Source organism: Ischnura elegans (genome assembly GCF_921293095.1).
Source record: "Ischnura elegans chromosome 13 unlocalized genomic scaffold, ioIscEleg1.1 SUPER_13_unloc_3, whole genome shotgun sequence".
In the NCBI taxonomy this organism is placed as follows: Eukaryota; Metazoa; Arthropoda; class Insecta; order Odonata; family Coenagrionidae; genus Ischnura; species Ischnura elegans.
Window position 1 is genome coordinate 5,724,842 of NW_025791659.1, and position 17,818 is coordinate 5,742,659.

The following is a 17,818-nucleotide window of genomic DNA, read 5'->3' on the forward strand; positions in this document are numbered from 1 at the left end:
GGTTGCTACTTCTTTCCTCCGTCTACTTTATTCTCCCTGTTGTTAGCTCATTGTAGTGTTCTTCCTTGTTCCTTGTTCATTCTCGTGTTCCTTCCGAACATATGGTTCAACATGAGAAGTATTCATTCTATAAGTTTTCCCTTGATTATCCGAAATTTAGATGATAAGTAAGAATTGCAAAATTCTTTATTAAAACTATAGATTCCTTGCGTCAGAAATTTAAGATCTATATTAAAAAAGGATTAAATAAAGATTTTAAAAACTAGATTCAATTCATCTAGAAATCCATAAAAACATTTGTATACTTGAGGATATTTTTTCAAATTTGATAAAATTTTACCTAAAGATCTAACACAATTTTCATAGTCTATCAGACGGAAGCCAGTATTTTTTTCGCTTTTTCTAGGCTCCTACCCCTCGGTTGGTAATTCGTTCAATTTGAAATTGAAAATCGCGGTCGCGGTCGATTTTCGATATTGATTTGTTATCTACGCATTTCGCCATGCCGATTTCATTGTTTTCGCCCGCGAAATGATGTGTTGACCGTGTAATTTTATAGTAGTGAATTATGGTGTTAATGATGCAAAAGAAATGTTTGGACAATATTCTAAATCTGAATGGAAATTCGGTTTTTTCTTAGTCTGTCGGCGTTTTATTGGTATAATCTTGTGTTACGAGATAGCAGAACATGAAAACGGTACAGTCTGACGCTTTGTGTAGATTGAAGATTAATGCTGATGTGTATTTATGTCAAGAAGGTAGTTGCTGACTTCGATTTTACTTGATAATACCTCAGTTATTGGTAATACTGTTAGTGTCGCAAGTGCTCTGGTGAACAATGTTCCAGGACGAAAGTCAACCCTTATGCCGGCTGTGTCGAAGTTCTTGCTGTGAATCTATAGATATATTCGACCCAAAGGGTCATAACGGTTTATTGATATGGACGGTGCTGAAGGAACTTCTCCAGTTCGATGTGAGTATGTTGTTATTGTAATAGTCCGCTTATTCGTAGAACTTCACTTAAAAGTATTTAACTCTTCGAGTGCCGGCTGCTAAATTGAAAGCCCTATTGAAAAATACAGCCATTTTTTTACTATATACGTACATTTTTTTAAACATTAACATCAGAAATATGTTTATATCGATGTGCATTTCGATAAAAATGGACTTTTCTCTTCTTTATGAATGAGTTGAATAACATTTATTGCTAATTTTTAAATATATAATTTAACAATGAAAACCTACTGTTTTTGAAAAATAAAAAAGTTGCAACATATGATGTACCGCCATAACATGCATAAATTTTTTTTAATACGTTCAATTTGAACTATTTAAAGCATGGAAATCATAAAAAATCATTGTTCCAAGCAAAGCTTTATAAATCCTGGAAGATAAAAAAGGTCAATGCACCCTCAACGAACGGTCCATTGGCCCAAACAATTTTCACAATAAGTGGCCCAAGATGAGGATGCCGGTAGCTACAGAAGACTATTCGTCCTCGAGACATAAATTGAACTCTTTTTTCCATCGAGCAGTTGATTTTTGAAAAAACAGATCCCCTAAGCAGTAAACTGGAAAAGTACCACGGGCGAAATATTACGGCTTCACGCATACAAAGCCAATTAAATGGAAAGACGTAATATTACGTCCATGGCAATCGTCAGAAGGATTAGCAGGATGTAATATTACGTCCATGGCACGCAAAGTGTTAATACTTATATAGGTATGTGTATTTTGGCAATAAATGTATTTGCCAAGCATTTCTCGAGTTTGTTTTCATAAAAATGGAAATTATTTTTAGTTTCGTCAAAAATGTGCACTCCAAGCATACTGTTAACCTTGTTCCCTAAGTGATTTTTCTAATGTATAGTGTTTATACGAACCCGCAATATTTGGCTAATAGTCCCGATTACTCTTGATTATTGAGAAGGTCCTTAATTTTTGCCGAATAATCATCGTGACTAAATATCGAGAGATCAGCATTGTGGTGTGTACATTATTTCCTGCATGTTATCTATCGATTATGGCAGGTTTTATGTGGAACATTATTCGCAGAAAATGGGGGGGTTGAGCTTCTACGGCCTCGGAAATGATAGAAAACAAATTCTCAATCGGCCGTATAATTCTCCCTGCTCGTGCCCACCTTGCAAGTCAGAAAAGTTACTGTGTTTTTGGCGTGCCGGAAGGAGGAGAAATTCCCCGCAGGTACCAAACGCCAGCCTCTCAACTGGAAAGCCCAAAACACACACACACTCACACATTCACTCGCACAAACGTACACAACAAGATCCTTTGTGGGGGCTTGTAGGGACCTCCACTAAGGATTCTTGCTCCACAAAAAAAAAACCGGGAATCTTCACAGGGGATGGGCCTGTTAAAGACAGACAGTGACCCGTCGAAGCACTCCCCTATGATAAAATTGTATAAACCTGTTTCAAATTTTTATACAATCTTATGCATTGCCGTGCCAATGTATAAAATTTTGAAACAGGTTTATACAATTTTTTCATAGGGGCTTGCCCTCAATAAGCAGTCACTCACGCAAACATACAAAACAGCTGTTGGCAAGGGGACGAGGAAAACACACGTATACGTATTTCGGCTTCAAGGTAGCCCTTCCTTCAGCGTGCTGAAGGAAGAACCAAGCGCACTTACAGCACGAGGCTGAAAGTGACTGCTGATTGAGTGCAGTATCGCTTTTATAATTTGTATTCGTAAAAGCTGCGGTTTTTAAGTTCTCTTTTGAATGTCGAGGTCATGTAGTTGTGGACAGTGGTGCAGCGAGGGGGATAAAACACCCACCCCCGGAGCTCACAGAAATTTTTAAGTTAAAACTATTTTACTTAATTGGATTAATATTGCTTATAGAATAGTTTTTTTAATGATATTTCTTGGAGTTAAAGTCAATTGAAACCAAGTTATAGCCAACGTTTCGATTTATTTAAAATCATCCTCAGGGCTCTTAACTTTGTACATATTTATTGTTGTTGATGTTGTTTAATATTAAACAAGGTCAAGAATAGAAGAGGAAAAGTAGTAATAATACTAATTATAGAATAGTGTGAGGATTAATAAAATATCCCCCAGAAGTCCGTAAAAAATCACCATTTTGAACCATTTATCTTGATTTTTTTCCACCAGAAGGCCTCCGCACCTTCCGCTTACCCTGGCAGGTATGCAATACCCCCAAACCCCCAAGTATTAGTTGTCCCTGAAACCCCCCCTAGCCTTAATTCCTGGCTGCACCCCTGGTCGTGGCGGCTGGTGGTTATATATCCAGGGTGTGTGCATTAGAGAAGATATACGATGATGAAAAAGTGCATGGAGAAATGAATGCTGCCAAATGGCACTGAATGCATTGACGGACTAAGGAAAAAATTAACCTTTTCCCTACTACACACGTATATATACGTAAGGACGTTTCCTGACCCGGGAGACGACGGCCGTTTATTTACGTGTGAGATTTTCCTGGCCAGGAGAACGGAAGCCGTATATATAAGTTTTCTAGCTCTCCCCCTTTTAGGACGGTCGCGGGTTTGCGTCGTCTTTGTCTCGGGACCCAACCCTACAGAGTTTAGGATTTACCCTCGGAATCCGGGAGCAAGTACCCAGACCACGTGTCTTTTATAACCCCTCTTAGCGGTACGGGACAGCGGTCATACAATTGTTTATCCTGTCTGGTTTCGAAATAAATATTTGTTCATTTCTCAAGAAAAATAAACTAAGTCTACTAAACTTGTCTTTTGAGCAGCGTTTACAATTTTTTATCAAAATTCTACGATAAATATTAACTTATATCTCGAGTTGTGTAAAAAATCAACATGGAAATTGTTGCTGCATTAATATTTGCCTTAGAACTTTGTTTAAAATTTGACAATGCTCAGAAAAAATGAGGAATTCAGTTCAGAACCTGCAATTTACGTGCAAGCAACAATTATCCATTTGCTAAAGACATATAAGCAATATATAAGTTGACCGCGAACCAATGCCGCAGGTATGGTCATAAACGTGGAAAGGAGGGAGCACAACTACTCTTGGAGTCCGAGATAATGCGGAGTCCCAGCGTGGAGGGGTCGAAAAAGGTTCAGCGAGACCCTTCTTAACGAATGCCCTCCAAAAATGCTCCGTAACACGAGAAAGAGGAGTCTCTTGAGGCTCAGTACAGCAGTCATGCTAAGACGAAGAAAACTCCGCCGTCTTGAAAGGGTTAAGGGCCTTCTCAATAATCAGAGTAATCGGGATCCTGAGCGCAGGTTGTGTAGGTGGCGGCTACAACACTACACTACCTGCGAGTCACTCACCAAACATGTGCGTGCGCACTTGCGTCGTGTTGAGTCTTCTCCCAGCACCCATTTGAACAGTGCATGCCCCCCTGGTTACATCGTCCCGCCCGAGCACCCGCAAGCGATTGCATAGACCGAATATGCGGCCGGCACGATGCCACATGATCACGCACACTTGTAGAGCGGTGAATTCGCCAAGGAGATAGCTGCAGCGTTTGGAACTTTCATATCCCATCTCTGTGTGGACAGGATTTTTATCTTTCCCTTCACAAAGAAATACTTAGTTTTCTTTCTAAATTCATTCATATTTGGGCGTGCAGTTGATAGCATGCGTATATGCACGTGCCGCCACTGTCGTGTCGGCTGTTTTTGAATAATTGAATAAATAAATACCACAGCGCCATTGTCCTCGTCCTTTTTCTTATGTATGTTCCTATCCCTTTCTTTCCTTACCTCTGAATTTATTTGTATATAAGGGCATTTCCATGAAAATGTCAACTATTTTTCTCAAATTAAAATTTAAACTGGAAATATTTTATCTTGATAAATCAGCAGCTAAATGGCTGAATTTTATGAAATCAGTATTTGAAACATTATTCAGAGCCTTATTAAAAGTGTTCGAATTATACTTCGATTCACAGAGTTTTGAATATGTTTGAAATCATTACACTTAAGAGGTTGACGTGGCAGTAATTCCGTCACATGTTAATTTTGGGCATATTTATTAGGTATTCCATCAATTAATTTTGTTTCTCTACATGAACATTAACTTCATAAATGTTTTTTGATCATGCACAGTTAGAAGTTTTGCAATTTTTTGTATTTTACAATTTTATCGAAATATCCCATCTCATAATTTCCTCTGAAGGTAATTCTGTCACAAATGGAATTTCCCATAACTTCAACAGATTCAGGCTTCAGTTGGATGAAGTTAGACATATTTAAATAAATAAAATATCGTAGCACTTTTCCAACAAGAATTTTTTAATGCATACAACGCGTTTCGTCTCACTGAGCCATCATCTGGTTCAAGACACTTCAGAACATTTGAAAATCACTTTTATACCTTTGAGAAATGGGGGCTGGGGAGGATTTGACGTCTTTGAGGATGGGGGGTGGGAACGGGCGTACAGAGTAGAGACAGTGGGAAAAGATACAATGACGGGATGTGGAGAACCCACGTTGGAGGGAGGGTTCTAATCATAACTGTAAAATGACGACACGTGGGCTATGGTTCTTCCTCAAGGGTATAAAAGGGATTTTCACATGTTCTGAAGTGCCTTGTACCAGATGATGGCTCAGTGAGCCGAAACGCGTTGTACGCATTAAAAATTACTGTGGAAAAGTGCTACAATCTTTTATTTATTTAAAAATGTGACAGACTGTATAAAATATGGATTTAAAGGTAAAAACTGAATATTTTTACAGTAAACTTTAATCAATTTTTTCAAAACAAGTTAAACATAAAAATGGTTGTCCCACGCAAGGGTCATAAAAGTCATAAACCTGTTCGGTCAAATTTAATGTTATTTTTCTGTTATTCTGTCAGCCAGGGGTGACAGACTGTATGAGTTCAACAGATTCAGGCTTCAATTGGTGGAAATTATACATGTTTTCAAAAGACACGCGGCCTCTTTTTACCCTAACCCGCCCTTTTTTTCACTCTTCTCAACACCCCCTCCTTCCGTTTTGCTATGGTTCTTCCCCACGTGTGGTCATTTTACAGTTATGACTAGAACCCTCCATCCAACGTGGGTTCTCCACATCCCGTAGTTGTATCTTTTCCCACTGTCTCTACTCTGTACGCCCGTTCCTGCCCCCCATCCTCAAAGATGTCAAATCCTCCCCTAATCCCCCCCTCCTTTTCTCAAGGGTATAAAAGGGATTTTCACATGTTCTGAAGTGTCTTGTGCCAGATGATGGCTCAGTGAGCCGAAACCTGTTGTACACATTAAAAGTTATTGTGGAAAAGTGCTACGATCTTTTATTATTTATTTGTATATGTTCGCTTAATGCATCGTGTGAATGGATGAAGTAGTGTATCGTCCACATTGGCTTATTTCACTTGGGCTCTGCGTGCCCCGAAACGCATGTTCCTGTCTCTTTCCTGCTATTGTGTGAGTGTGTATCTTTCCTTTCACCCTTGTATCCTCGTCCATTCCTTCTGTTGGTGAGTGGTGAGCTGCCCCAGTGCCACCTATTGGTTACTCTTGTGGGCCAAAGCAAAGAGAGTTTTCTGTGTATAAACCCCCGCCGAAATTATGGTACATCTATAGCGAGCTGATAGCGAGATTGGTAGAGCACCCGGCCGGTTAGCGGGAGGCTCTGGGTTCAAGTCCCAGTCAGGCCGCATTTTTACTATCTGATTTCTGGCTTTTTTCCACCTTCCACAGCACCATTGTCCTCGTCCTTATCCTGTAGTATATGTCCCTATCCCTTTCTTTCCTACCCTATGAATTTATTTGTAAATAAATTAACAAATATAGATCGATATTAAATTGACAAATAGTAATGGGAGAATCTTCTGAGTTTTAATGATGGGGTCGAATATTGTCTTCTTTCTTTTGTGCATACCTGTCATCTTTAGGGATGTGCGAGTTCTCGAAAATCTGAGTTGAGTAGTTTCTGTTACAAAGCTATCGAAGCCAGTGAGCCAAAGATAATTTTTTCTTTGGAGTTCCCAGGAAGGTTAGATGAAGTATAGGACTACCCTCGCTTTACACTCAATAAATGTAAGGCGAAGGATAGACCAATGGTAAGCAAAGGAGTTCCCAGGAAGGGTAGATGAAGTGTATGCCTACTAATCTCTATAGTCACAGGCTCAACTTTGTGGAAGTTCATTTCAATAAATAAAAACGAACAAACTTGGTATTAATCCACCAATTTATTTACGCGGTACGACAAGTTTCGACGCAGCGGCGTCATCCTCAGGTACAAAGGTTACAAAGAATCAAAACCTTCCGTTACTCCCGACCAACGGTCTTCCACTCCCCGCCCCTCTCCAACTCTCACCACCCTCCCACAATGCCCAATCACCTACCTCAGATTTCCCGGCTACCCCTTCCACCTACGAGGGTTGTACCAAAAGTAAGGTTCCCATATTTTTTACAAATACAAAACTATGTTTATTTATATTAATTTTCACATCGTTGAAAAGCTTATAATTTTGCCTATTTTTCAACGTAGTCTCCATTTTTTTCGACACATTTTGAAAGACAGTGGTCCAGCTTTTTTATCCCTAAGTTGAACCAACCTGTTTAGGAAGTATGCGACCTCTGCTCGGACTTCATCGTCGCTCTTGAAGCGTTTGCCACCTAATAGTTTTGTTTCGGGGATATAATGAAACACCCACGCTTCATCTCCGGTGACGATAGAGACCAACAACTCCTCCCCCCCCCTAAAATTGTTGAAGAAATTTGCTCGCAGTCATGGCGTTGCTGCATGTGTCCGTCAGTCAGCATACGGGGGACCCAGCAAGCACACATCTTGCAATAACCCAACGTTTCTGTTAAAATTCTTTCAATTGTGCCGTGGGAAGCTTCAGGAATGCGTTCAACAAGTTCACGGACAGTGACCCTCCGATCTTTGAGCAGCTCACTATTGATCTTCTGGACAATCCAAAATTTGCGGTCTTCCACTTCGTTCTTTATTGTGATTTTCCGTGCGACCCTCGGCAAAAGCCCTGCAACATTTGCGGACGAGCTGAAAGGACGTGCACTCTTCACCATAAAGTTCAGTCAGGTGCTGATGAATCTCCAATGGCGGTAACTTCCTTGCAAGGAAAAATCGGATTACTGCTCGATCCTCACAGTTGGCGGGGACGGGAATCACCACTTTCATTGTTGACGGTTGCTAAGCCAATAATGAGCGACACAGAGAATCGCCGGCTGGCAGACTCGAGAGTAGGGGAACCACTGCACACGGCAATGTTGTGGGATTTAGCGTAGCACCTTTGCTCAACATTGTGGATCATTGGGAACCTTACTTTTGGTACAACCCTCGTACCTTCTTCCTCCCCCACAGATACCACATGATATATAAGGACGTTTGATTCTTTGCAACCTTTGTACCTGGGGATGACGCCGCTGCGTCGAAACTAGTCGTGCCGCGTAAATAAATTGGTGGATTAATACAAAGTTTGTTCGTTTTTTTTATTGTATGCCTACTCTTCCCTTGCACTCAACAGATATTTGATGATGGATAGACGAGTGGTAAACAAAGGAGTTCCCTGGAAGGGTAGACGAATTGTAGGACTACCCTTCCCTTACCCTTAATGGAGTATAGACTAGTGATGGGTCGGTCGTGAACGATCGAATCACGTGACCAGGGTCATCTCCGAAATTGATCGGTGAACGGGATCATTCAGATGACCGAGAGGGTCATCTCCTCACGTCGGTCGTTCGTGACCGTGGACGTTCTCCATCAGTCGCGATCGTCGGTCATTCATGATTGTTCTAGACGCAGGTCATTCGTGATCGTGGTCGTTCTCTGTCGATCGCCAGCCATTTGGTCATTCGTGATTGTTCATTGCATAGGTCATTCTCAAACACAGTCCAATCGCTATCATTCTTCGAAGATGTCACGGTTGATGATCGTCACTCATGAATGGCATGGTATTGCAATCACTTTTAGGGGCAATGTTCGTAATAATTGTAGATTTTTCTATAATCGACATTTCAGGGTACCTATATGGCCTTCATATCTCTGGTGATATGCTGAAAATCTTGAGAGAGCCCAGTTTTCTCTCATGCCCTTCAATCAGTTCCATTATTTATGTTGACTTTCCATAATAAAATATTGATCACTAACCCTATGCCCCACGAATGATTGGAAATTATTGTTGATTCTGTATCTTGAAAAACAATAAAAGGAGTATATTAAACAACATTTGAGGCACATTCTGTGTTTGTAAATGTTTTGGAAGTAATTAGGATAAAAATTAACTAGCTTCTGGTTTCATCAAATGAAAAAACTTTATAGATTAATAATAATAACAACTCATCTCTCGTTTGACAAGCTACATAGATGTTGCCCTTAACCCTTTCGCGCCGGACCTTCGTTGAGGGAAATTCTTCCTCAATACGAGTCTCTTGAAAGTTTTCTTTACTCCCCTGTACGAAGCTTTTTCGCGTCGACTGAAGGCAGTGGTTCCCTCCCTAACCATTTTTGGACCCAACTCAGAGGGCGCCGATCCCTTTCCTCGGCCTCTGTCCCGGACCCTAGAAGGATTAAAAGCCCCTTCCTAGCACGAGTTCGCGGTCAACTGGCTAAAATATTAATGCAAAATATATGAAAATATTTGTTGTTCGCATCGATTTTTTACATTCAAAATTAATTTTGTGTTTTTTTACTGAGCGTGCAGAAATTTTAAACGAAGTTCTAACGTTGATATAGACGGATTAAGTATATTTACTAGTTGGTCTATAACTCCGTTGATATTAACGTTAGAATTTTGTTTGAAATTTCCATGTGGTCAGCAAAAAAAGATGAATTCATTTATAGCAATAGATATCAAAAGTAAGCAACAAATATAGTTTTGGAAAACACACTGCAAATAACAGTAGTTGACCGCGTGGAGAGGATAAGAAAGGGTCGACCTGAGCGGCCGAAGATGGGACTGGGCTCGCGCTAAGGCAGATCACGAGGGGCGACCGCGTCCGTGGGTCTATTGTGTCCGCCACGGTCACTTTTTTCGACCTGTGCCGCACAGGCGTGGCATTCGTTGCTTAGGTTAGGAAAATTCACGCCACACAGGTGTGGCCTTCGTTGTTTATGGAAGAAAATCCTCGCTGCACAGGTGCGGCATTCGGCGCGAAAGGGATAAGAAGAGAGCGATCAAAGGGTCATGATTGACAACAGAGTAGTGACTGCCCCCTCGGTTGTGATTGTCTATGCGGTCGTGATTGCCGTCCGCTTTCCGCATTCATGACCTGCCGTTCATGACAGAGTCACTCAAATGAATGGTCACCGTCATTGGGATCACGAGAATGACCGACAATAGTCCGACCGACGGATGGTAAGCTAAGGAGTTTTCGGGAAGTGTAGAGGAGGGGCTGTTTTCCCCTTATCTTTCCCTCCACGAAGTGTAGAGCATGGGTTTAGCAAGGGTAACTACCCACCATTTCAGGATACTACCCTTCCTTTACCCACCATGAGTGAGTTTATTTTTATCAGGGTTGGCACTTGACTTGGGTGTTTTGAGTAGCATTGCGAATGTTGAGTTGAGTATTTATTTATTAAAGTAAATTTCACATACAGCCGTGATGCCAATTTGCTATGAAATTTTTAACAATGACATGAATTAGATGCAATACAATAACAATATAAAAACAAACAGAGAATTAACCAGCAGGGAAGTATAGCATTCAATTAGCAGACATACGGGCCAGAGCTTGTGCGGCAAATTTTTTGCGTGACAGGTAAAAAGGATCTATGGAAGGATGGACTGAGTTTAGAAGGGAGGAGAGGCGGTATAAAAATGAGCGCTTGGTCAGAGAAATTCTGGGAATAGACTGATAGAGTAAGGAGAGCGAGCAGGTAGAACGAGTCGGTATTCTAAAATTCAACTGAGAGAGGAGTTCAGGGCAGTCAAAAGTCGAGTTCAAGATATTGTGTAGAAAGTTGAACTCCGTTTTAAGCCTGAGATTCTGCAGATTAGACAAGGAAAGAGAAGACAATACAGCATCAGAGGACATATTGCGTAAATGAGGGACTCTATGTCTAACTATTTTGGCGAAGAAGTGGGGGATGCAATCAAGGGATTTTTAGGTTAGGAGTAGTTTCTGTTATGGAGCTATCGAGGCCAGTATTCCAGTGTTTAATTTACGTGTATAATTTTCATCACCATTGAGCAAATGCCTTTACTCAGGGCTCTTCCTAACCACTGGAGTTATACAGTAAAACCTCTTTGTATTCAAATAGAGGGGACCAAAATTTGGGCAATTTGATGCATGGAGGTTCACTAAAGAGAGATTTTAGTGATAGGCACAATTATTTCATTTCCTTCAGGAAATGAAAGGCAGTGCTGTCTTTTTACCCATAGTATTTATGTTTTCAAACAAAGATGCATGCATTAGTGAACATATATTTATTATTAACAGAAAGCAAGTGTTATTTTGTGATTTTTACTATGATTCGAGGGGATACGATGTGATCTCTCTCTTAAATCTACAGTCACTTAAAAAGATTTGGATAGTTGGATGCCTTTTTTTCTTATTTACTGTTAGGTATGCTCTCATATGGAACATAATTGCTGTAACTAATTGTTAATGTGAAAATTATTGCACATTAAAGGTGCATAAGAAAAAAAAGGGTGAAACATTTATTGCTGAAAATGTCATTCCATGAATGTAATCGCGGAGCTGCATTAATGGTCTCTAGTTGTCTCGGTGCGATTTGCGGGGGTAGTTAGCCCATCTCAGGGGTGTCTCATTCGTACGATAAGTGGAGGTTTTACGAGATGAAGAGGTTCACTACAAAGAGGTTTGCCTATAAATTTACATGTAAATCTGACGGGACCATAGGGGTGGTATGAAGTTTGGAGGTTTATGATGTAAAGAGGTACACTACATAGAGGTTTTACTGTATTATTTAAGTTTTGACATGTTACTAGAGGTTAATTCATTTAAACTGTGCTTAAACTGTTTAAGTGACACATTAATTTCCATCCATCTCCTAATGCTGACACAATCACCATCAACGTTCCTCATAATTTTTTCCTTTTTACATTGGGATACGCATTCAGAATAGAAAATATACCAGCGGCTTGGAGGAAAGAGAATATGTTGGAGCGTGCCTTGTTGTGTTGCCTGGTCTAGAAATTGCTATTCTTGACGCGATGCTCGCGAGTATTTCAACTCGACTCGAGATCAAAAAGTACTTCTTGCACATCAATAGTCATATTTTTTTTTAATTTGTATATTTTTTTCATTTTGAATGCGCAGGTGACCACGGCGGATGGTTTGCCCTCGACAATCTGCGACAACTGCCTTGAGAAAGTGACTGAATTCAAATACTTCAAGACAATGTGTATCAATTCACGGATTGAATTCTTGAAGGCGATGGTTAACCGCGGCCTTGTGGTGAGTACTACTTCCCCAGAGTTTAACCCTTCAGCTGTGGGAGTCAATGATTTAAGCCATCAGCCTGTGCAGTTGAAAACCATGAAATATTCTTCCCGCTAGCCTGGCCGAGTGTCTTGCCAGGAGTGAACGCTTGCAATAATACAGTAGGTTCCGGTTAATCGGGTGGTTTCCTATTATTTTTTTATTGCCTTAATCGAAAGATTATTACTCCTGGAGTACGTATTTCATGCTTTTAGATTTTTAAATGACAATATCTATTTTTCGCGATTAAATGAAAAGTGAAAATTTTCAAGCGCGCGAAAACGCGACGCTTAAGTATGAATGCCGGGAAATATCTCCGTATGTACGTCGTATTTCTGGTTCCCCCTCCCGCCCGGTGAGGTGACCTTGAGTCAAGGCTTAGCGCTGATACGTCGCAGGCTGCTAGCGGGTAGCTGAGTACCTTCCTGGATGGTAGCGCTTGGCTTAAAAAAGGTTTATTAATACCTTATCAAACGAAGAAAACTTTCCGACCTTAGCCAGTTTTAATAGGTGATTATTAAGACATGTTTCCCTGAGCTCTGTGCCTCATGCATGCATTGGTAGCCTCTGACGATGCATAACTCCTATCCTCTCGTGTAGAAACTAGGTCCCTGTGACGTCACGTGGAGTGGCATCGCATGGGCGCCAATCTGGCCTTTTTCAAATGAGGATAAAATTTTACCCTTGCCATTCGTCAAAACCGGTATTTCAAAAACCAAATAATTTGTGTATTATGAATACACTAATGGTGGGTAACGAATCACAATCAATGCCTTTCGTTTTCTTTGATGAAGGAAACTACCCTATTGGGACGTATCGGGACTTGTGCACTTTGCCCCAATTAAGCAGCTGCCCCAATTAGGCGAACTATCCTATATATGGGCATAAACAAACGTTGAAATGATAGAAAGAAGACTAAAGAATGTTTATAATGCAACATAAGTTTACTAAACTATTAATTTGATCAATAAATCAGTGAGTTTAGTTAATTTACTATCATTTTTACGAATTATAACACTTTTGTTAAAAATATTTTTCACAGCCTCGGGTGAATATCTTTTTACTAAGTCCTATTAAAGAAAAGTCCTATCCTCTTGCGGATACTATCCTACTTATGGCCACAATAGGGTAGTTTCCTTCATCAAAGAAAACAAAAGGCATTGATTGCGATTCGTTACCCACCATTAGTGTATTCATAATATATAAATTATTTGGTTATAGAAATACCGGTTTAGACGAATGGCAATGGTCAATATTAACCTCATTTTAAAAAGGCCAGATTGGCACCCATACGATGCCACTCCACGTGACGTCACAGGGACCTAGTTTCTATACTAGTAGATAGGAGTTTTACATTGTCTGAGATTACCAATGCATGCATGAGGCACAGAGCTCAGGGAAACATGTCTTAATAATCACCTATTAAAACTGGCTAAGGTCGGAAAGTTTTCTTCGTTTCATAAGGTATTAATAATCCTTATTTACGCCAAGCACTGCCTGATAGCAGGGTACTCTGCTACCTGCTAGCATTCTGCATCGTATCAGCGCTCAAAGTCTCGCCCCAAGGTCACCTCACTTGCGGCAGCGGAACCAGAACGACGTCACACGGACTTTTTCCCGGCATTTATACTTACCCATCGCGTTTTCGAGTGCTAGAAAATTTTCACTTTTCATTTAATCCCGAAAAATAGATATCGTCATTTAAAACTGTAAAAGCGTGAAATGCGTACAGTGCAACCTCAATATAACGACACCCCATGGTGCACTAATAAACACTCGCTATAGCGAATTGTCGCTTTACCGGAGGTGGAGCAAATAATAGCCAATATACCTGTTGTGAACAGATATACAGGAACAGGAGTGGTGCGGCGACAGATAAACATCTATCCGATAAACGTAAGCATAAATCCAGACGAAAGGCGATGTTTTTTTGTATCACTAAATTTCCTTACTCTAATAACGACCAACTATTCAAACAATTGATAAGCGCCGCACTGAATAAAACTCATGCAAAGCATTGTTTCGTCAATCATTATATTTATCGAACGACAGTTTACCACATAAATTTGAGACTGAGCACTCCATTAACTTCATTTCTAACAGATCGCTAGCAATTACAGAGGTTGAGGAGTCTTGATGAAAGTCTTCCGGCGGTGAAACCCTCGCTATGGCGAGAGCCAACGCCGAAAGGGTCTCGTAAAAACGGATTTTTTAACACGCTTATTATAGGGTCAATTGACGGTGCATCGGCTATCTCTCGTAATAGCGGGGGTGTCGCTATAGCCCGTACTCGCTTTAACGAGGTTCCACTGTACTCCAGGAGTAGAAAAATAATAGGAAACCTCCCTATTGGGACGTATCAGGACTTGTGCACTTTGCCCCACTTAAGCGGTTGCCCCAATTAGGCGAACTATCCAGTATATGGGCATAAACAAACGTTGAGATGATAGAAAGAAGACTAAAGAATGTTTATAATGCAACATATGTTTATTAAACTATTAATTTGATTAATAAATCAGCGAGTTTAGATAATTTATTATCATTTTTAAGAATTATAACAATTTAGTTAAAAATATTTTTTAACAGCCTCGGGCGACGCTGAATGAATGTCTTTTACTAAGTCCTACTAAAGAAAATTTCTATCCTCTTACGGATTGTATAACAACAAGATCTTTCAAAATAGGGCAAGAATAGGAACATTTGTGAGAAATAAGAGTAAATCAAAGGAGGAAAATATAAAAAAAAGGCATTATGAAAAATAACCATTTAATTTAGTCGCGAGTATAGAGTCTTATGTCGCTGACTCATGGCCCAATAAAGCGGCATGCTGTCCCAATTAAGCGGAGAATACTCTGGGATATTCCTCTATTGGGTCCTGTTCTTCAAGATCTGCCCCAAGTAACCAATGCACCCATGAAACGGAGTCTACTGTAGTTATAAACCTGTTTAATCAATGTTCTTGCTGTTTTTCTGCCATTCCATCAACCAGCAGTAACTGACAGTAAAAAATGTAATAATAAAGGTAAAACTGAACATTTTTCACAAAAATTTAAGGCTAAACACGCCGGGCACATTGTGTGAGTCTTCCCCAAGAGATGGAGCTACCATCGGGAGAACCTCGCGCCGTAGAGAACTCTCCACCCCCACCATGGCCCCTACCCTCCCATGCTTTCGCAGGCCCCCCTTCTTCTCGCTGAGCGGACGAGTCGTTCTAGTTCCCCCAATAGGGTGGTTTCCTATTATTTTTTTATTGCCTATATCGGAAGATTATTACTCCTGGAGTACGTATTTCACACTTTTAGATTTTTAAATGACAATATCTATTTTTCGCGATTGAACGAAAAGTGAAAATTTTCAAGCGCGCGAAAACGCGACGGGTAAGGAAATCTCTCCGTGTGACGTATTTCTGGTTCCCCCTCCCGCCTTGTGAGGTGACCTTGATCGAGGCTCTGAGCGCTGATAGGACGCAGGATGCTAGCGGGTAGCTGAGTACCTTGCTGGATGGTAGCGCTTGGCTTAAAAAAGGTTAATTAATACCTTATCAAACGAAGAAAACTTTCCCACCTTAGCCAGTTTTAATAAGTGATTATTAAGACATGTTTCTCTGAGCCTTGTGCCTCATGCATGCATTGGTAACCTCAGACGATGTATAACTCCTATCCTCTCGTGTAGAAACTATGTCCCTGTGACGTCACGTGGAGTGGCATCGCATGGGCGCCAATCTGGCCCTTTTCAAATGAGGATAAAAATGGACCATTGCCATTCATCTAAACCGGTATTTCTAAAACGAAATAATTTGTATATTATGAATACACTAATGGTGGGTAACAAATCGCAATCAATGCCTTTCGGTTTCTTTGATGAAGGAAACTACCCTATTTTGCGTGGCTTTTTGTGGTGTGAATATTTGTTTTACGCCTTGTGTTTTAACTGTGTACGTCGCAGTTCTTACAGAAAATATGATTGTGTTTTTTTACAAATGCAACAGGTTGTGGAGTATATATAAACATGGCAGTGGTGATATGCCCAACTTTTTAAAAAGTGGCCTGCAGTGATCCCTAAACTTGGCGCCTGTCATGAACGTTATTGCTCTTTTCTGTAATAGTAGAACATCTCTGGTATGACTGCTATTTCCCCAGAAAATTAAACCATAAGATATTCTGGATTGAAATAAAGCATCGTATGCCGTTTTTACCATATCCACACTATAAATCTCACTCCTAAGCTGTCTGATAAGGTAACAGATGGAGGTCAGTTTTCTTATCAGGATACTAATGAATCAGTTCAACAGATTCAGGCTTCAATTGGTGGAAGTTAGACATATTTAAGTAAATGAAAGGTCGTAGCACTTTTCCACAAGAATTTTCAATGCGTACAACGCGTTTCGGCTCACTGAGCCACTGAGCGGTCTTGTACCAGATGATGGCTCAGTGAGCCGAAACGCGTTGTACGCATTGAAAATTCTTGTGGAAAAGAGCTACGACCTTTCATTTACTTACTAATGAATCAATATAATTAATATACATACAATATATACAATAATATATTGTGACGGAACAGGCCCGTTTCCCTGCCAGCCCATCGACCCGGCTCAGCCCTCACGCTCCCGAGTGTTACCCCCTCCTTCTTTCCTTCCCCGACAGCTCGCCACTCCGAAATCTGGTTTCGGTAGAATGTGATTTTGGGAAAAATATTGCAGAAGAATACGATCTTAGATCGTTTATTAGGGCGCCACCCAAAACCGCGGCCCACGAACTAGCTTTGCCGGTAGAAGCAAGGACGTTCCAAACTCCCAGGATTAAATAATTGTTAATACGGGTGGACAATATGACAATGCGGACACTGGTTGTTTGACTCACGCATGGACAAGGGTTTGAGGATCCGACGAATGAACACTGACCTTTTACATTATGCACAAAAATCACCATTTATTATTGAGACTTTGGCAAAAACAACGAAAAACCATCAACGCACTGATGAAAATCACCCTTGAACAATACTAAGCCTAATCTACAAACTAATGATGGATGAATGAACACAAGCAAAAAGATGAAATACCCTTGATGACACAAAGAAATAAGAATTGAAAAGCCATTACATGTTCCTCGTCTGCCTCCTGGAAAGACGGGAAATTATGATACATTAAATTGCCCTTATTTACGGGCGTAAGACGTGCAATCAATAGTCCTTTTCTGTTCAATTAACTATTTAAAAACTCGGTGCAGTTATTGACTTTTTGCTGTCTCGCATGAACTCTTGCGAAAGTGACTTGATTGGTCTTTACATGAATCACCGGTATTTGGATGAAGTAGACGGACTTTAGAGTGGTAATCTTTACCCTCTTGGTACTGCTTGAAGCACTTGGGAATGTGATAATACGGGAATAATTACTGGAGATTGATACTTATGGGCATGGCAGTCTGTGGTTCC

General features: G+C 40.4%; 1 protein-coding gene across 1 annotated transcript in view; it reads left to right on the forward strand.

Annotated features, from left to right (window-relative positions):
* The first annotated feature begins 514 nt into the window (after positions 1 to 514).
* LOC124172886 (zinc finger protein 235-like) overlaps positions 515 to 17,818 on the forward strand; it is a 98,252-nt gene continuing 80,948 nt past the window's right edge. Inside the window, exons 1-3 of the mRNA XM_046552387.1 lie at positions 515 to 758; positions 848 to 973; positions 12,227 to 12,364. Coding sequence (XP_046408343.1) covers positions 732 to 758; positions 848 to 973; positions 12,227 to 12,364 — 291 coding nt within the window. The 5' untranslated portion in view covers positions 515 to 731. The remainder of the gene's footprint in view (positions 759 to 847; positions 974 to 12,226; positions 12,365 to 17,818) is intronic.